The sequence below is a fragment of the Mus musculus genome, chromosome 11 (assembly GCF_000001635.26).
Source record: "Mus musculus strain C57BL/6J chromosome 11, GRCm38.p6 C57BL/6J".
Lineage (NCBI taxonomy): Eukaryota > Metazoa > Chordata > Mammalia > Rodentia > Muridae > Mus > Mus musculus.
In genome coordinates this window covers 94,093,319-94,113,978 of record NC_000077.6, presented here as the reverse complement: position 1 = coordinate 94,113,978, position 20,660 = coordinate 94,093,319, and the positions used below count along the sequence as shown (strand labels likewise).

Sequence of the window (20,660 nt, the reverse complement as noted above, 5' to 3'; positions counted from 1 at the left end):
GTAGGGGATTTTGCCAGTCTAGCAATGACTAAGATTCTATTAAGTTGAGGGAAACCATTATAGTAAACAAAGCAAAATTGAGTCATAGTTAAATCTGCTTAGTTTTGTTTTTAGTCCTTATTAAAAGGAAACTAAGCATTGTATAGACTATAGTACAAAGGTATGTTCTTAAATATGATCTTTATAGTTCATCTTCTGATTTTTTTCCCCATGGTAAGGAGCAGGACAGCTTTGCTTAAAAGAATCTCACAAAGACGCTTGAATTTATGCCTGCCTGACAGTTTGCTGGATTCCTATAGAATAGCTAGACTTACAAAATACCCCTGATTCCATGGGTAAGTGAATGAAAAAAACATGATTGATAATAGAGTAAATAATGTAGATTAATGACAGCTTTAAGAGATGTTTCATGTTTTTATTGGAAGGAAAACCAAGTCTGAAAGAAAGTTTAGCTGCAACAAAAGATGATCAGTAGACTAAGCTGCTGAGCAGTTGGTGGCTATGTAACAAACATTTAAAGTAAAAAAAACAAAAACAAAAACAAATTCTGCTGCAATGCAGTGACTGCGAGTAGGTGACACTGAACAGCATTGGAGAGGGTGCTCTAGAGACGAGGAGACAGCCTCAGAGTGGCTCCAAGAAGCCAGACAGAAGTTTGGTTCTGGATCTGCACTTACCCCTTAGCCCCAGTAAACGTCCCTGGTGGAGGATTACGGCTAAAGTGAGAAAGGAGGAAAGGGGACATGGGGGGGTGCACGACAGAAGGAGAAGCATTACTGTGAGCGCACTGAGCCTCTTCTACATGGCCCTACTGAATCATGCCAGCCTGGCAGAGCACCAAAGGATGGACCGTTCCTACCAAGGCCCCGATAAATAAATACCTTTGCTCAAAAAATGATGACTTGATTTCTTATGACTTTATGAAGCCATTCCAGGGAAACAGAATCAAAACCCTAAGACTGATGTGGAGTACATTCTAAAATTTTCTTTCTCAGTCTACCCAAAAGAAACCACCGTTAAATAATTAAGCTAAATGCAACCCTCTTTTAAGGAGAAAAGATAATTCAAACATCTTGGACTGTGTTAAGTTTGAGAAGTGCTTTGAACCTGTAGACCTGTAAGGAACTGCACCAAAACCAAGGAGGGACTGAGAACATAGAGCCTTTAAGGGATCCAAATCCACCTTCTGGTGTTCTTCCCTCCCTTCCACTGAACAAGGGAATTTGCTAACTTATTTGATGGACTTAGGGCATCCCTCCTGCCCCAAACTATTCTTGCCTGTGCTTTTTGTACACAAAAACACTTAGTGAATGATCAGTGATCAATGTCATGGGATACATATGAGGAACATACAAGATACAATCTGTTCTCTAAAATAATAAAGCCAAATTCCTTTCAAACAGAGAGCCTGTCTTCAGTACAAGGAAAGAGTCAGTGATCTAAGATTTTTCCCACAAGATTTAAAAAAAAAAACAACTCTAATACAACAAATGGTACAGTCACAACTATTAGCCAGAGTGAGTTAAAACTACGATGAATGAAATGTAGTGTTTCTGAATACTGGTATAATAGGGCTCAAGAGAAATGGACCTTTTATAACAAAGATAAAATAGGGCTCTGGCTCCTGAATTGAGAAAAGGGTTTCCTACAGTGAAAACATTGAAATGTGGACAATAGTCTGGATACTTACAAGCTGATTCTGTAGTTTGTAAACTGATTTCAGCGTTGTCACAGATTTGCCAAAATCTAAACAATTCCTTTGGTCTGAATTCTGGATACAATTATTCCCTGCAATTCTTTGACTTGTGACAGTTATTTTAAAATGTACTTACTTTCTGTCAGTGGGATGGAGATAATGACACCATTTCCAGTCCCCACCCACAAACGATTGCAAGACACCATAAGAGCTGTTATCCTCACGAAAGAGAAACCCAGTTTTCCAGTACCTGTAAGGGCAGGAAGAGAAAGGATGGTTTATTGAGAAACTAAAGCAAGATTCTAAATCCCCAGGAGTCTCTGGTTTAAAAAGAACAAAGAAAAAAAGTGTGCTATAAAGGTGTGTGTGTGTGTGTGTGTGTGTGTGTGTGTGTGTGTGTGTGTGTGTGTGTTTGACGTCTAGAATGGCTCTGAACTAACTATACAGCCAAGAATAACACTGAACTAGTGATCCTTCTGCCCTTACCTCACAAACGGTATGCTTATAATAGAGTAGTGGGGTTGTGGGTAGGCACCACCATGTTCATCTCAAAGCAAACTCTTATTGGTTATATTGTTTGACAAGTCAAGGCTAATGGAAAAAGAAAATTCTACATATGGCTGGCATTACTTAATCAACCAGAAAGAAAGTACAAAGGAAAAAAAAAAAAACCTCAATTAAGGGATCTACAAACCCAAATCAAACCCAAACAGACACAGGGAAGCAATAACAACCAAAAGTTGGAGTTTGCTAGATTGGGAAATCAAATGTCATTTGATTTTATAAACGGAAAAGGTTCTCAATTTGCTTTAAATTTTTTTACATGTATAAAAGTCAATCTTTGCTAACAAAACATACCTTTTTTCTTGTTTATAGACTTAGGCTCTAAGTCAGTCTAGGAGTATTAGGATACCATATAAAACTTAGGAAGAACAAACAATGTGTTGTGTGCATATATATATACTGACTGCTCTTCCTGAGGTCCTGAGTTCAATTCCCAGCAACCACATGGTGGCTCACAACCATCTCTATATATATGTATATATATCTCAGTATATATATATGCACACAACACATTGTTTGTTCTTCCTAAGTTTTATATGGTATCCTAATATATATATATATATATATATATATATATATATATATATATAAATATATTTACTTTTAAATGATGTATTTATTTTATGTATATGAATACACTGTAGCTGTCTTCAGACACACCAGAAGAGGGCATCAGATCCCATTAGAGATGGTTGTGAGCCACCATGTGGTTGCTGGGAATTGAACTCAGGACCTCAGGAAGAGCAGTCAGTGCTCTTAACTGCTGAGCCATCTCTCCAGCCCCAAGTTTTTATATTTTAAAAGAATTTTTGTAATTTCTCTCACTTTTAGGAAACATTTGAGACAAACATCAGTGACTTAAAGAATTTCGGTCCTGATCACACGAGCAATGTAAGAAGCAATCTTTTTTTTGGGGGGGGGTAGGGGTGGGGTGGGGGGGGGCTGTCCTGGAACTCACTCTGTAGACCAGATTGGGCTTGAACTCAGAAATCTGCCTGCCTCTGCCTCCCAAGTGCTGGACAAAAGGCCTGTACCACCACTGCCTGGCATAAGCAGCAATCTTAATTCCCGTTCAGCCTAAGCTAGCAATTTTTAAAGAAAAATGTCTCTTTAATGATTGATTGTATGTATGTTTTGCTGCATATGTATGTATGTATGTACATCACTCACATGCCTGGTGCCTGCTGAAGTTAGAGATGGGTGTCAGATCCCCTAGAACTGCAGTTAAAGATGCTGAACTGCCATGTGGGAACCAAACCCAGGTCCTCTGCAAGAGCAGCCAATGTTCAAATATTCTTAAATACTGAACCATTTCTCCATCTTTAAGCTAAGAATCTTTAACCAAGAGTCAAAGTACAACTCTAAAATTCATGTGTGCATGCTTTTAACATGCTTGATTCTATGGAGAGAATACACAACTAGTTAGCTTCTCTGTGGCCAATGACCAAAAAAGGGTAAAAATTATTGAGAGAAGCAACCTTTCCTTAGGACAGGAGTCCTTCACACTACTGTTAAACCTATGAAAAAGGACAGCTGGGTGTGGTTACACACACCTTTTATCCCAGCTCGAAGAGGCAGAGAGGGGCAGAGAGGGAGAGAGGCAGAGGCAGAGGCAGAGGGAGATGAGGCAGAGGCAGAGGCAGAGGCAGAGGCAGAGAGGCAGAGGCAGAGAGGCAGAGGCAGAGGCAGAGAGGCAGAGGCAGAGGCAGAGAGGCAGAGGCAGAGAGGCAGAGGCAGAGAGGCAGAGGCAGAGAGGCAGAGGCAGAGAGGCAGAGGCAGAGAGGCAGAGGCAGAGAGGCAGAGGCAGAGAGGCAGAGGCAGAGAGGCAGAGGCAGAGAGGCAGAGGCAGAGAGGCAGAGGCAGAGAGGCAGAGGCAGAGAGGCAGAGGCAGAGAGGCAGAGGCAGAGAGGCAGAGGCAGAGAGGCAGAGGCAGAGAGGCAGAGGCAGAGAGGCAGAGGCAGAGAGGCAGAGGCAGAGAGGCAGAGGCAGAGAGGCAGAGGCAGAGAGGCAGAGGCAGAGAGGCAGAGGCAGAGAGGCAGAGGCAGAGAGGCAGAGGCAGAGGCAGAGGCAGAGGCAGAGGCAGAGGCAGAGGCAGAGGCAGAGGCAGAGGCAGAGGCAGAGGCAGAGGCAGAGGCAGAGGCAGAGGCAGGGAGAGAGGCAGAGGCAGAGGCAGAGGGAGAGGGAGAGAGGCAGAGGCAAAGGTCTCTGTGAGTTTGAGGCCAACCTGGGCTACAGTGAGACTCTGTCTTTCCTTTTTTGTTTTGTTTTCTTTAAATATAGGACCTAAATAAAGGTCCCTCTTCAATATGACAGAAGACCTGAGAGTAAGTAAACAAAGACCAAGAAAAACTTTCAAGGCAGAGGATACACAGTACATGTGACGGCACACAGTACATGAGAGGGCATACAGTATATGTGAGGGCACATAGTGCACATGAGGATATACAGTACATGTGAGGATACACGGTACATGTGAGGATACACAGGACATGTGAAGGCCCTGAAATGGAAGGAACTTGTCAATATGGGTAGACTGAGAAGGGAAACTAGACTAGACCATGTAATGTCCCCTGTGGTGGTCCAAAGGTCACTTAGCCTAAAGGCTAGAGTCAAAGTGCATCAAAATATGTTTGCCCATTATTTACTATGTATAGAACAGAAGAATAGAGAAAGAAGAATACAAGTTAGGAAACACAAAGTTTTCAAATGGGGGAAAGGACAGTAACCTGGCCCAAGGTGATAGTGATCAAGATAAAGTATTTGACTTTAAGTAGTTTCAAATTTGACAGAGTTCCAGGTGATCAAAAGATGTAAGGAATAAGGAGGAGAGAAATAAAAAAACAAAAACCAAAACAGATTCTAGTCGAGAACATGCTATTCATTGGCATCTCTGTCCAATACTTCCAATGATGACAGTTAACTATTCAGTGACTCTCTCAGAGCATTAGAGGAGAGTGAAGTTCAACTGTAGTTGTAGACCATCTGCTCAATATATACAAGTTATATATTAGTTAGTGCCACAACACTGCATAAACAAACCAAAAGAAAGCAGTCCCACTGATTTTCAAAAAGAAAACATTTTGGAAGCTTACCTAACATTTTGCTTACATAAGGCTCAATATCCACATCCTGGAGATGTTGGTATGTGTGTGCATGATAGAGGCGGAGCGTGGAATCCAAACGAATGGAGACCCATACACCATCACCCACCCATGCAAGCTGCCGTACTTGGCTCTCCTTCCTGGGGTGTGCATCAAATGATTTCTAGAAGAGATGTTAAATTATGAAATTATTGTTTGTTTTGTTTTTCAGGACAAGGTTTCCTTGTGTAGCCCTGGCTGTAGACCAGGTTGAGCTTGAACTCAGAGATCTGCCTGCTTCTTTCTCCTAAGTGCAGGGACTAAAGACATGTACCACCACACCTGACTAAAGAAATTACTTTTGTCTCATAGAAAGTCATTTAAAACCTACTAAACTGGGGCTGGAGATGACTCTGTAGTTAAGAGTACTGTCTGCTCTTCCAGAGGACCTAGGTTTAATTCCCAGCACTTACATGGCAGGTCACAACTGTCTCTAACTCCAGTTCCAGGGGATCCAACATTCTCAATACAAACATACATTGAGGCAAAACACCAAAGCATGTTAAAAAAAATTAAAAACAAAAACAAAAAACCAAAACCTGCTAATCTGCACAACAATCTGATGACTGTTTATTAAAGGAGTCTAAATGTGCTTATCTTGTATGACTGTTCTTCCACCACAGAACACAATCCCCCGGATCTCCCCCCGCCCCGCCCCAAATAAAAACAAGGGACCAAGTAGTAGTTGGGCATGGTGACTGACACCTGTAATCCTAGCACTTGGAAGTCTGAGACAGGAGACCTGCTGTGAGTTCACGGCCAGAGTGAGATTGTGGCTCAATGTGAGACAACAACAGAACCAGGTGGAGCTGGTTCAGCACTATACAGGGGATTACCGTAAATAAACACTGCCGGCCATCCAGACTGTGTATGGCGTTCAAAGAGGTGATGTCAGGATTTGGTGTTGTTACAGAGCAATGAAAAGTAAGATCCTATGGGTAACTAAACTAAAAGGAACCCACATCGCTGTATAAGGAGCAGCCATGAAAAATAAATACCAAATGGTTACCTGTAGAATGGATTTGGCAGAAGGGGTAGCCTAGGCTACCTTAGCCTCATGATGCTAGACTTATGGGAGGGTTCTATCATATCTAGCACTATCTAACGGGAAGATTCCTAAGGAAGAAAATGAGACATGGGCCAGGAAGAAATACAAGTCTCAGCTTAAAACTTTCCTATTGTAATTTTCTTAAGATAGTAAGAATGGATACACTGTGACCAAAAGTTAAAATCCTGTTTTTATAAAGCTTTTCACTGTAATGTTATTTTTCAGCGTGCTATACATATTCAGATGATTCTGAATGTACATGGGGTAGAGGCAAAGGAACTCATGAATCCTCTCAACCCAATCCTTGTATGACTAGACATATCAAGAACCACAAAGTCAACCAGCATGTGGTGCACACATAATCCCAGCACTCAGGAGGCAGAAGCAAGTGGATCTCTGAGGTCAGCATGGTCTACATAGTGAGTTCCAGAATAGCCAGGGCTATGTAGATAGACTTTGTCTCAAAAAACACATACTCAAATAAAATACATATACAAATACATACAAACCTTTATGTATGAATCCTCTGTCCTTAAAAACAAAATAAAACAGAACCAAAACCAACCAAAACACAAAACCAAAGCCCCATCATTTCCTAACCTCATAGCCCAACACGACAAGGGAAGTAAAGGACTAGAGGAAGCTAAGACATCCAAAGCTCTATCTAAAGTGCCCTTAAACACAGAGCTGGGAAAGCATCTCTCTGCGAACACCAATTCAGTATTACCCAAAATATAGGCTAACTTGCCTCTATCTTCATAGCCTTTGGTTGAACCACATAGATTTTGTTCCTATAGCCACACCAGACTTTGTCATGTACCACAGTCATGCATCGTATGGAATGATGAGGACGTCCAAGGTCTAAAAGGTGATAGTTTGACAGATCCCATTGTCCATCTTTAAAACAAGAAGCAGATTATAGTTAATCGTCCCACTTTTTATTGATGAGGTACTCAAAGCACCATATATTAAGTATACCTTTATCTGTATAAGCTACAAAGCTGGAAGAGATCACAAAACATCTGCTCCAACCTGCCACTCACTACTGGATTCCCTTTAAAACATGTTTCCAAAAGTGATAATGTAGTTCGGTATGGTGGTGCACACCTTTATCCCACCACAGGGAGTCATAAGCAAGCAGACTTCTTTGAATTCAAGGTCATCCTGGTTTATATAGTAAGTTCCAGGCTAACCATGGATACTTAGTGAGATCTAGTTTTAAAAGAAAAAGCAGTTTTGTGACAAATCAGGCATAGTTTATTTGAATATGATAAGCCTTTTTAGAACTAAAATGGACTTAGGGCTTGGGGATGACTTAGAGGTAGAGTACTTGTGTCACACATGCAAGACTCTGGGTCCAATCTCTAGTAGCATGTACCTGCACATAACATGCACAAGAACAGATAGTTACTTGGGGGAGGGGGGTATCTCTCCTTACTTGCATTGTGCTAGATTCTTAGGTAGAAATTGAAGGCAACTCATTGCTAACGTGTTAGGAATTATTCATACAATCTGGGTATCTATAATTTATAAATCTGAAATCTAAAATGCTGAGAAATTAAAAACACTGAGGGCTAACATGACACATGCATTTAATCACCCATTAGTCTGTAGTTTTGCCTAATGGAAAGACAATGTTTTTATTGTTACGATTTTTCGACACAGGTCTACTCTGTGTAGCCTTGGCTATTCGGGAACTCACTCAGTAGACCAGGCTGGCCTCAAAATTAAGAGATCTGCCTGCCTCTGCCTCCTGAGTACTGAGATTAAAGGCGTGCACCACCACCACCTGGCTTTCTGTATCTTTTCAAACCAAGCATTCTTGTGTATGTTATACCTATCATTCTTTACAAATCCTTCATGTTAATTCCACTTTATTGAATCCCACTGCATATGTAGGATCATCACCAGCCCTGTGATAGACACTATATTTCTGGAGGCTTTAGCATTAATTACATCTTACTGAGCTGATAGTCAACCTTTAGATAATCCTGACTCCTTAGAAATCTCTTGCTCTTTTGAACCCAATAGCAAGACTTGATATTGATCCTGTGTGTGTGTATATACAAAATTTGTTTTATTCTGCAAATATAATTTATTCTACTTATCAAAACTTCTATTATTTCACTTTTTCCATTCTTTCACTGACTAAGGGTTTGTGAGTAAGTGATTAAAATGCTGGCCTCGGTTTCCTTCATTACTGTCAAGTAAAGAAGATGACAACAGAATTTCTCATAAGAGGTTGTGGTGATTTGAAGATGCTTGGCCCAGAAAGTAGCACTGTTAGCAGGTGTGGCCTTGTTGGAGGAAGTGTGTCACTGTGGAGGTGGGCTTTAAGACCCTCCTCCCAGCCACCTGGAATTCAGTCTGTTCCTAGCTTCCTTTGGATGAAAATGTAGAACTTGAAGCGCCTCCTGTTCTGTGCCTGCCTGGACTCTGCCATGCTCCCACCTTGATAATAATAAACTGAGCCTCTGAACCTGTAAGCCAGCCCCAATTAAATGTGTGTCCTTTGTAAGAGTTGACGTGGTCAAGGTGCCTGTTCATAAAAGTAAAACCCTAACTAAGACACAGCTTGTGAAGTTTAAATACAGAAAATTCTAGAGAAGACCAGAGATGGCAACATACAGCCTTCTCTCTGTGATGACATAGTCATTAACAAGCAATCTCTACATATAAATCCATCCCAGGAGCCTAAGTATCATCCCCTAACACATCTGTATGCCAATAAGGACAGAGGATTTCATTAAAACACAATTAGTTTTCCTTTTCACATAGTTTTCCTTTTTGCTTGACCTTCAACCTAGTGGATAATTATTTTTGGATGACACACATAGCAAGGTTAGTCATAATGATACATATTTTCCTTAATTCACCCTATTTGAGACAGACTTTCTCAAGTCACTACATCTTTACCTATGGTTGTAGAAATAATGTAACAGGAAAAATGATTGAACTGTACTCAATTGAAAGTTAACTGGGGGCTTATGAGCTAGAAACAATTAAGAGCACTTTCTGCTCTTGCAAACCATGTTTGGTTCCTAGCATCCACAGCAGATGACTTACAACTGCCTATAGCTACAGTTCCAATGAATCTGATATCCTTTGGCTTCTGTTAGAAACATACATATTTGTAGTGCATGTAAACTACACATAGATTTTTTAAAAAAAAAAAAAGTAAATAAATCTAAAAATAATGTTTTGAAGCCAGGCTTGGCAGCACATATTTCTCTTCTCTTCTCTTCTCTTCTCTTCTCTTCTCTTCTCTTCTCTTCTCTTCTCTTCTCTTCTCTTCTCTTCTCTTCTCTTCTTTTCCTTTCTTTTCTTTTTTTCTTTCCTATCTATCTATCTATCTATCTATCTATCTAGCAATCAATCAATCATCTATTTATTTGTTTTACACTCCAGATTTTCTTTTCTTTTTCTTTCTTTTTTTGGTTTTTTTTGAGACAGGGTTTCTCTGTATAGCCCTGGCTGTCCTGGAACTCACTTTGTAGACCAGGCTGGCCTTAAATCCGCCTGCCTCTGCCTCCTGAGTGCTGGGATAAAAGGCATGGCCACCACGCCCGGCTTACACTCCTCCCCCACACCCCCTTTTCAGTACTGGAAGGTTAAGGTGAGAAGAATGTTAACTCTATAGAATGTAACTCTATAGAATGTTAACTCTATAGAATGTAACTCTATAGAATGCTAACTCTATAGAATGCTAACTCTATAGAATGTTAACTCTATAGAATGTAACTCTATAGAATATAACTTATAGAATGTAACTCTATAGAATGTTAACTCTATAGAATGTTAACTCTATAGAATGTTAACTCTCTATAGAATGCAACTCTATAGAATGCTAACTCTATAGAATGCTAACTAACTCTATAGAATGTTAACTAACTCTATAGAATGCTAACTCTATAGAATGCTAACTCTATAGAATGTTAACTCTATAGAATGTTAACTCTATAGAATATTAACTCTATAGAATGTTAACTCTATAGAATGTAACTCTATAGAATGTAACTCTATATAGAATGTAACTCTATAGAATGTAACTCTATAGAATGTTAATCTATAGAATGTTAACTCTATAGAATGCTAACTCTAGGCTAATGTGGGCTATAGAATGAGACTCTCAAACAAAACAAAATTTTTCTTAAATGAAATAGACAAATTATTTTTAATTTTTAGAAAATTAGGGCAGAGCTGGAGAGATGGCCCAGAGGTTAAGAGCACTGGCTGCTCTTCCAGAGGACCTGGGCTATATTTCTAGCACCCATATAGCAGCTCACACAACTCTCTGTAACTCCAGTCCTAGGGGAATCCAACACTCTTACACAGACATGCATGCAGGCAGAATATCAATCAATGCTTATAAATAAAAATAAATAAAATTTTAAAAAAGGGATAAGGCTGTGTGTGACAGCATGTACTTTTAATGTCTCCACTCAGGAGGCAGAAACAAGTGAATCTCTGTGAGTTTAAGGCCAGCCTTAACACAACAAGTTCCAGGCTATCCAGGGCTACAAATCTTTAAAATCAAACAAATATGCTGAGCATGGTAGTGCAGACGTTTAAACCCAGCACTTGAGAGGCAGAGGCAAGTGGACTTCTGTGAATCTGAGGCCAGCATATTCTACAGAGTGAGTTCCAGGACAGCCAGAGCTACATAGAGAAACCCTGTCTCAAAACAAATAAAAAAGGGATAAAAAATGATCCTTGTCAAATGTTTTCTAATTAAACATATGAAAAAGTTGCTGTATTATACTACATAAAGGCATCAGAGAGCTGGGGAGATAGCTCAATAGATAAAGTGCTTGTTGGGCAAGGATAAAGAACTGAGCTTAGACTCCCAGAATCTATGTAAAACAGGGGATAGTAGCTTGCATCTGTTATCCCAGTTCTCCCAGGAGACGGAAACAGGAGAATTTCTGGAAACTTGGAGGCCAGCTAGCCTGGTATACACATTAGTAAATAACGAAAGACCCTATCTAGAACAACATAAGGAGGCAACAACTAACACAAAGCTGTTCTGTCACAACACACACATCCCTTAGCAAATGCATGCCCATATTCACTTACAGGACACTTATGTACATACATCATAAGCATACATACAGAGATAATGTACATATAAAATACGGGCAGAGAAAATGCTAAACTCTTCATTGTTCATTGCAATAAACACACTTGTCCATCAGAAATACCTAATATAAATCTTTACAGAGCCATCCATATATTTACTAATATATAACAAATATTTCACTTAAAACTTTCATTCTCTTTTTATGTATCATTTCTTTCAAATGCAGTAAGCCAATCTACTTGAAAATGCTCTGCAAAGCAACATTTTGGTGTATGACATTATAAAAACTTACCAACTCCTCTGTGGAAGATTGCAAGGGTGCCATCCGCCAGGGCCACTAGTACAATTCCTTTCACATGTCTGCAAATAGGGAAAAGGATTTCAGAACCTCCACTCAGGAGTACAGGATGGACCATGTGTTACTGAGCTGGTGCAGCCCTCTCCAAGGCCAGTTTGTGATGAGGGACTAACCCAATACTTGAACATGTGGCCACTCACTCTGAGCCTCTTGTTATGGGAGCAGTCACAGAAACTAATGCACAGCATGTGTGGTTATCTCAGGATGTTGCTTTCTAGCCCAAGGTGCCTCCTTTCATCACACCTCAATGTAACTCTCCAGGCCAGACACACATCTTGACTGGAACAGAGTTAGTTCTGTATGTAGTGGCTTGTTTTTTCATGCTAATTGTGTTACCCCAAAAAACCTGCCTACAATGTCCTGCACGTAGGCTAAAGGAAGCCTGCCCCAAGTTGGCTCTGATTGGGAAATAAAGTTGCCAATGGGCAATGGCTAGGCAGGGTGAGAGGCAGGACTTTTAGGATTCTCAGGCAAGAAACAGGGGAGAGGAGAAGGGATTCCTCCATGAGAGGGGTGTAGGACGGATTCGCCATGATAGGGAAGCAGAAAGATCAAAATTAAAGGCCCACTGACATGTAAGAATACGGGAAAGTGGTCCCAGTGGTCACTCCCCAGATTGAGTCTGGGGTAGCAGAGATAAAATATAGATTTAGCAAGTATTAATTCAAGAATACTGGAGGGGAGTGTGTGCTAGCCATGGGGAGGTTTGGAAGTGCCCAACCATTGCACTAATCAAGGCATATCAAAAATATAAAGGTTGTGTGTTTGTGTGTGTGTCTTTCATTTGTGAATCCAAAGCTCTTGGGTGAGGTGGGGGGGTGGAGAGCATGCAAAGCCTGTCGGGAGCTCAGAGTGGATTAATGATTTACTGCTATACCTATAGATTTAGGAACAAACTGTTGGATTAATGATTTACTGCTATACCTATAGATTTAGGAACAAACTGTTGGAATTTTGCCTGTCAACCTATGGAAAAGGAACTAGCAAGCCAATGTTCCAATCAATGTATTCCTGAACTATAAGGAATAGTCTGAAAGAAACACAGAACTCTAAAGCGAAGATTCAATCTGGAAAGTCGTCTTCTATTTAAACATTTTGTACTCTACTTCCCTCTTTAGAACATCATTCCCATTCAGTTCCTCTAGTTCCATTAAGATGGTTGTGGTGGCCAGGCAGTGGTGGCGCACGCCTTTAATCCCAGCATTTGGGAGGCAGGGGCAGGCAGATTTCTGAGTTCAGCCTGATCTAGAGTGAGTTCCAGGACAACCAGGGCTACACAGAGAAACCCTGTCTCGAAAAAAACAAAAACCAAAACAAACAAAGATGGTTGTGGTGGTCTGAAAGAGCTGTCTCCTATAGTTATGGGTATTTGAATACTTGGTCCCCAGTTGGTGGCTTTCAGAGTTTAAAAGACTTGCATCATTGCTAGCTTCCTCTCTTTCTTTCTACCTGCAGTCCTAGATGTGAGTGTACCAGACCCTGATCCTCCAGCCTGCTTGCTGCCAGGCTTCCCTGTTATAATGGAGTTGACTTTTATCCCTCTAGATCCATAGCCCAAACAAATCATCCCTTCTGTAAGTTTTCTTGGTTGTGGTGTTTTATCAGAGCAATAGAAAAGAACTAAGGTGATGGTTGAAAACAACAAGCAAAAACTTCAAGCTTGCATACTGATTTGTCATGAGATACATAGTAGCTTTCATAGTCTTAAATCTACTTTACATCAAAATTAAAAGTTTTGGGCTGGAAAGATAGCTCAGTCATTAGAACTAGCTGCTCTTCTAGAGGTCATGAGTTCAATTTCCAGCAACCACATGGTGGCTCATAACCATTTGTAATGTCATCAAATGCCTTTAAACAAACAAACAAACAAACTTTAAAAGGAATAATTTAAAAAACAAAACTTACACAATACTGAGAATTGAGTCTTTGAGCTTAATGGAATGGAGACATTTCCTCCACTGGGCTACAGATGAGTGGACATACAAACTGCAAAGTGAAGTCAAGAATGTTAAGGCCCAGAATCATTAGTGTTTCTAGTTAAGAAATACAGGCACCCCCGAGAAAAAAAGCAGAATAACATTCAGTTTTTAGGAAAATGGCTTATTACTTTTGTATGAAAAGAGAAAGAGGAAGGATGGGAAGAGGGAGGGAGACAGAAAGACAGAGATGAGGGGAAAATGGAGGAGAGAAAATGAGTGCCTAAGACAGAAAAACAGGCTATCAACATAAACAGAAGCGCATGATTACCCAAAAGCTACAACCTCTATTAATAGTAAGCATTAGCCAATGACACCAGCTAACTCTGGGTTGCCCCATGCCTTATCTGCACAAAACCCATTTCATGAATAACCTTACGTCTCTATTACATAGAACTATTGAATGTCAGAGTGATTCACACCAGTGGCTGACTGTGGCCCGCAGGCTAAGTCAGATGCTATAGAAAACACACACATACACACGCACACTTTTTTCTTTGAGACAGGGTTTTATTTTAAGCCAGGGTATCTGTCTCACTGTGTGCTGAAATTATAGGCATGTACTACCATGTCTGACTCAGATTTTAAAATCCTATTTACCTTTCTTCCTATGAATATTACACAAAGAGAACATTCTATGACAAAGAAAAGGTTTACCATTTAAAACTAATGAAAGTCTAGTTTTGTGTGGGTATAAAAGTTTTTGTATTAACCACACTCTTTGTTTACATTAATGTTTACTACATTTCATTTATCTCTTACTTAGAATTTTTGTTTTTGTGAAGGTGTCACACATAGCCAAGGCTAACATGGAAGGTTCTGTGGCCCAAGCTGACCTTCAACTTGCAATCCTCCTGCCTCAACCTCCCACATGCTGAGATTAAAGGCCTGCATTATCATGCCTGGCTCATTTTCTGTAGAAATAAAGACTAAGGCTATGTCATGTTAGAACACTGGTACTTACCAGCCATTCTGAGCTCCAAGCCACATGGTTGGTAAAAGACTACTCATTTTCTGAGCTTCTTCTCTCGCAAGGTCTTGTTCATTTGGCAATACTGATATTTGATCTTTGTACACATCTGAGTCATTACTGAGAAAATGAGGCACAAGGGAAAAAAACCCACACTAAGTATATTCAGCTTGTTCAAGAAGTGAGCGGTTCTACATTTAACCTTACTACAATGAACGAACACCAAGACTGCAGAAAAGTCAGCATTGAATGCTCACACAGAAATGCCAGTATTAAATGCTCACGCATACGTAGTTCAGTAACTGTACCAGAAATACTAATAAACTAGGAAGTGCAAAATGGAGAAAGGGGAATAAGATATAGTAATAAACTTCATCAGTTAACATTTAAGACTTTAATAATGGCTGCCAAAAAGAAGAAAAACAAAAACTAAAACAAGACAGGAAAATTTATGGCCCTGTTACTATTTTAAAGTTTATAATAGTTCTTTTCTGGCATAGGTAGGACAAAGAAGGGAGAAATACTCTGTTTTAAAACCACTCATTCCCAGAGGAGGTGCTATTTAATTTTTAATATATAATTAATTTTATAAAATAAATTACAGTAAAATGTTTATATTCCATCATAAACCTCTTCTTTCAGATTGTCAGGGCATAGTAGGTGGATGATATAAAACTGGGTTATCAAATTCAAAACATGACTTAAATGCTAATAAATTTTTGGTTGCTCTATATACTAAGAAAAACAAACTTGGAAAGAAACCAGTTTACCAAGAGCTGTATCTAAGGGGATAGAAAAAACAAACTAGATGGCTCTGGATTAAACGGTCCTTTAAAGTAGAGGGTCACCAACAAAACGTGCATGAGAACTAAACAAGTTCATTTTGGAAAAAAATCAAACAACCACAAATGTAAACAGTGGCCAACTCTGGTAACTGGAGTGGGGGTAAGCACAGAGAGAACAAGCAGAATGGCCGACAGCATGCAAGGTAGAGCACCACAACGGAGACTGCAATCCAGAAGAGAAAGTGACCACGACGTACACTTGCATCTGTATGTACAAGGGTATATACTTGTTCCATTTTTTAGAAGTCAGAAAATAGAGTTAAGAAATGGATGGACAAATCTCCAGAAAGAATAAATAGGAGCGAATAAAACATCTTTCGGCTCCCTCTAAGGATGTCAATTAGTGGGTATTCTGGCTATGTGACATGATTCTGATTCCTTTTATTTGTGCAGACTCCCTCAAGTTACTGATTTCGGATGCATACCTTGACTGAAACACTGGGGAGAGGTCTTCTGGGATCTGAACTCCCAGTGGATCTGTAAACACATGCTCTGTGTACACGCCAGGCTGGGAGATGTCCACAGTGTCTTCAGTGGACCCTGCATTGCCCTCTGTGGCTTCAGTTGCTTCTTCTGCTGTTGGAATATTTTCATCAACTTCGCTATTTTCAGTTTCCATTTCTGTAAAAACAGAAACCACTCTATGCTGAATGAGTCTTTCTATCCATCCTTTTACTACACTACCCCTGCTCTGGAATTCCACTCCACTGACTCCTCCTGGGCATTGCAAAATGACATGGACAGTTCTTTCTCTAACATGGGCACTACAGCATCTTCTTCCAACTCTTTCACCTTGGCTACTTTAAGATTGACAAGTCTGTAATGTGGCACTCTCAGAAGAGCCTTAGATTCTCCAAAGGTGTACCTGGTGGCTTTTCAATCACAGGAGAAGCACCGTTGGTACTTGGGGAAGTGGCAGCTCCTGTCAGTCCTTCTGTGGAGCACCCAACCACTGTGATGCCTCCCAGCAAGCTGTCCATCTCTGCGGAGCTGTTACTGGTCATGCTTCCACACAATGACGCTTTGTCTACCTGACCAGATTCAGAAAGTTCTTCTCCTGCAGGGTAGTCTGTTTCCCGAGCTCCTGAAAACAAAACAAAACAAAACAAAACAAAACAACAAAACAACTTTGTTGGAATACCCAGTAAACAAGCGGCAGCTTCTTTCTAGTAAAGCTCCTTTAGGTTTGAAGTAAGAATAAACAGGTGACCCGTACAGCTAGAATACACCATCAAGAAGGCAGTGTTAGCTGGGTGGTGGAGGTGCACCCCTTTAATCCCAGCACTCGGCAGGCAGAGGCAGCCTAGTCTACAGAGTGAGTTCTAGGACAGCCAGGGCCACAGAGAGAAACCCTGTCTCCAAAACAAAACAAAAAACAAGACAGTGTGAAATTAATTTAAAGTAATCTTGATAAAACAAAAAATTAATTTAGAGGTAAAATAATATTTCTATTAGTTCATATTCTAATGAAAAACATGTTAAAGGTACCTCTATTTGTTTTGTTTTGTAAGAGACATGGCAGGCAACATGGCTCAGGAGGTAAAATATTTACTATACAAACCTGATGACTTGAGTTTGGTTCTTATAACCCTCAGTAGGAACATAAAACCAACTCCCAAAAGTTTTCCTCTCGTTTCTGTACATGAATTGTGGCATGTGTGAACTTCCACACACAATAACCAATTATTTAGAACATTGTAAAGGAATTTATAATATGGATCCATTAACGTTAGACAACAGCAGGGGTGTGTGGTTTTTGGAGACAATATCTCACATGGTCCTTTGGCCTTGAACTGTATGTAATCAAGGCTGACCTCCCAAAACCCGGTGTCCATCACTTCTGGCTAAGCCATAATACCACAAAACAGAAAAAATGACAGTGAGACGCCCAGTTGGCAAAGCATCTGCTGCCCAAGCCCAGTGCCCCAAGTCTGATCCCTGGGGCTTGTTTAAGGTGGAAGGAGAGCATCAACTTCACGAAGTTCTCTGACTTCCATCCATGTGCCACGGCATATGCAGCCTCTTCATACACCACACACACAATAAAAACAGCTACAAAGTTTAAAGACTGAAAAGGGTCCCATTTCAGGAATTAACAACTATTTATACAGTAAGTAAAGAAGAAAAATGATCAGTGGTCAACTAACTAGTATATAATACAACCAGTTAACAAATGGGGCCAAAAAAAATAATGTAAGTCATGCATCATATTCAACGTTAATATCCTGACTTGACTCCTTCCAAACACAAAACAGACTGATTCAAGTGAACTTTATTAACTATACCTATTAACTTATACTTTTATCAGATTTTTAATCCTTTTTTGGGGAAGGGGTTGAGACAGAATTCTGCTCTATAGGGTCAGGCTGGCCTTCAACTGTTAATCTAGCTGCCTCTGTCTGCTTCATAAGTGCTGGGATGACAGGCATATGCCATCACACCTGACCTTCTACTTACATACTTAAATGGAACAGTAACTCATATGCCTTCTAGTTTTCTACTGACACTCCCAAGTTCACTGGGTAGTTTTCATTATTTGGACAAAGATTAAAATTATAATGAGAAATATCTTATCAAATTTGAATGTCAAGATAACACTGGATGACTTTTTTTCCAAAGTAGAAATAGGTTAAATCTAAAAGGATCTAATATATCGACATCTCAAGTTCCAACAGTATTTACTCAAATAAGATCAAGATGGATCTACCTAAGGAGAGCCAATTATAGTCCTGGCATTACCCCTTGATAAGAGCAAGTTCTTAGGTCACTGTGTTCAACAAAGACCTGGAAATCCTGTCTTGGATCCTACCTACATAGACTTCTCAAGAAATTTTTCGTACTAATTAGAAATTGAACAAAGTACATTCTGAGAAAAACAATGGAACACCTTTGCTCTGTGAAGTTAAAAACAAGTAATATCTAATATCAAGTCAGGAAAGAGGGAAGAGAGTGGTGGCTCAACAGATAGTGGTGCCTGCTGTCAAGCCTGATTGATTGATGGCCTTGAATTTGATCCCCAATACCTACATGGAAGGAGAGAACCAACTCCTGAGAGTTAATGGGCATTGTGGTATGATACCATTTCTGCTATCACACAAAATAATTAAAATGTAATAAAACTTTTCTTCTTTAAAAATTTGGAGGTGAGACTGGGCGTTGTGGTGCACACATTTAATCCCAGCACTTGGGAGGCAGAGGCAGGTAAATTTCTGAGGCCAACCTGGTCTACAGAGTGAGTTCCAGGACATCCATGGCTACACAAAGAAACCCTGTCTCAAAAAAAAAAAAAAAAAAAATGGAGGGGGTAGGGTACTAGAGCGATAGGTTAATGGAAGCACTTGCAGAGAGGACCATGGTTCAATTCAGCAGCTCACGACTATCTGTCAACCTAGTGCCAGGGCATTTGATGCCTCCACAGACAGCTGATACACACACAATATACATACAGGCAAAACTCATACACAGAAAATAAAAATACATTAAAAATCAGTTTTAGCTGGATGGTGGAGGCACACACCTTTAATCCTAGTACTCAGGAGGCAGAAACAGGCAGATCTCTGTGAGTTCAAGGCCAACGTGGTCTACCTAGTGAGTTTCAGAACAAACAGCCAGGCTACACAGAGAAACCCTGTCTCAAAAAACAAACAAAACAAACAGAAAAGAACAAAAGGACAAAAGAAAACAAGTAGTTTTTAACTTATTATGACTACTACTATTATTATTGCCAAGATGGGCTTCTATATGCTATCATTAAAAGACATGCAATGGCTTAAAATATTAGTAAGGCATAAAAAAAATTTAAGCATTTACAATGGAAAGCCATTTTTATTTTTGTCACTTTAAAATATATTACTTTATTTAATTTTTTGTTTGTTTATTTTTTGAGAGAGAGTTTCTTTATGTAGCCTTGGCCTGAAAGATCTATAGCCCAGTCTGGCCTTGGAGATTCACCTGCCCTTTCCTTCCAAGTACTGCATTAAATGTGTCACCATCACCCAGCTTTAAAGTTCTTCTTCTTCTTCTTTTTTTTAATGATATCAAAGTTGTCAGCTTAGCCTTTTTGTTTTCTTTTGGAGACACAATCCACTATGTGGTTCAGGCTAACTTTGTCTCAAGGGGAAAAAAAAAAAGTATTTCAACCACATGAAATAACAGGGGGTGGGGCGGGGAAGAGTGTCATTTCTTTTATGGCTGACTAATATTTCTCAACTACTGTTTTAATTTTACATATTGATTCCAGGACTTCAGCTGGCCTTCCTCCTCCTCTATCAGCCAGCTCTCCCTACATATTGCCATTTGTTTTCGAGACAGGGCTTCTCTATGTAGCCCTGAACTACAGGGCTTTGAACTCACAGAGACCCTGCCTCTACCTCCCAAGTGCTGGGATTAAAGGTGTGTGCCACTACCACGCGGAATCATAGTGCCATTTTTTAAAATACTCTTCACATGATTTTTAAATAGCTAAAAAACATAGTTATTCAATGGCTTCTAGTCTATTTTAAATCATCTCTTACTAGAACATAAAGTCTGTAACCACAAACACAGGAACACAACTCTTATCAATTTCCATAACTCCACACCCATCTCTACCGAAAAGGAGGTGCAGGGAACACAGGGAGGGAGGAGACAGAGTTTTGCTTTACCTGGGACACTGGCAATGCACAGAACATGAGAATTGCAAACAGTGAAACTATCTAGGATGTTGCCAGGCTGAACAGCATCAATGATGATAACCTTTGTAGTTGAGTGGGTGCTGGTACAGATCCAGACCTGACTGGACAACTCTTCTTGATTTTTAAATTCTTTCTGCTGTTCCTGAGTAGGCAGAGGAAAATGTTTAAAATTATATGAATGTGCAAATATTCTTAAGACTGTGTTCTTATACTATAACACATTATTTCAAGATTTTTTGGAAGGGTCAAAATATAATTGTTTATACATATTTCTGGATTAAAACTTAGTAATTAAAGCAGGTTGGCAATT

The 20,660-nt window shown here is 39.9% G+C and overlaps 1 protein-coding gene across 22 annotated transcripts in view; it reads right to left on the bottom strand.

Annotated features, from left to right (window-relative positions):
* Positions 1-20,660, bottom strand: part of Spag9 (sperm associated antigen 9) — a 130,048-nt gene that overhangs the window by 12,115 nt on the left and 97,273 nt on the right. For 14 of the 22 annotated variants that reach the window (XM_006534210.4, XM_006534212.4, XM_006534211.4 and 11 more), the window contains 10 exons: positions 20,321-20,492; positions 16,543-16,761; positions 16,103-16,298; positions 14,827-14,952; positions 13,792-13,872; positions 11,821-11,888; positions 7,197-7,345; positions 5,353-5,524; positions 1,833-1,946; positions 678-716 (listed from right to left, as the gene is read on the bottom strand). In XM_006534210.4, coding sequence (XP_006534273.1) covers positions 678-716; positions 1,833-1,946; positions 5,353-5,524; positions 7,197-7,345; positions 11,821-11,888; positions 13,792-13,872; positions 14,827-14,952; positions 16,103-16,298; positions 16,543-16,761; positions 20,321-20,492 — 1,336 coding nt within the window. The remainder of the gene's footprint in view (positions 1-677; positions 717-1,832; positions 1,947-5,352; positions 5,525-7,196; positions 7,346-11,820; positions 11,889-13,791; positions 13,873-14,826; positions 14,953-16,102; positions 16,299-16,542; positions 16,762-20,320; positions 20,493-20,660) is intronic. The other 8 variants (XM_006534214.4, XM_030246318.1, NM_001199203.2 and 5 more) reach the window with 1 other exon arrangement.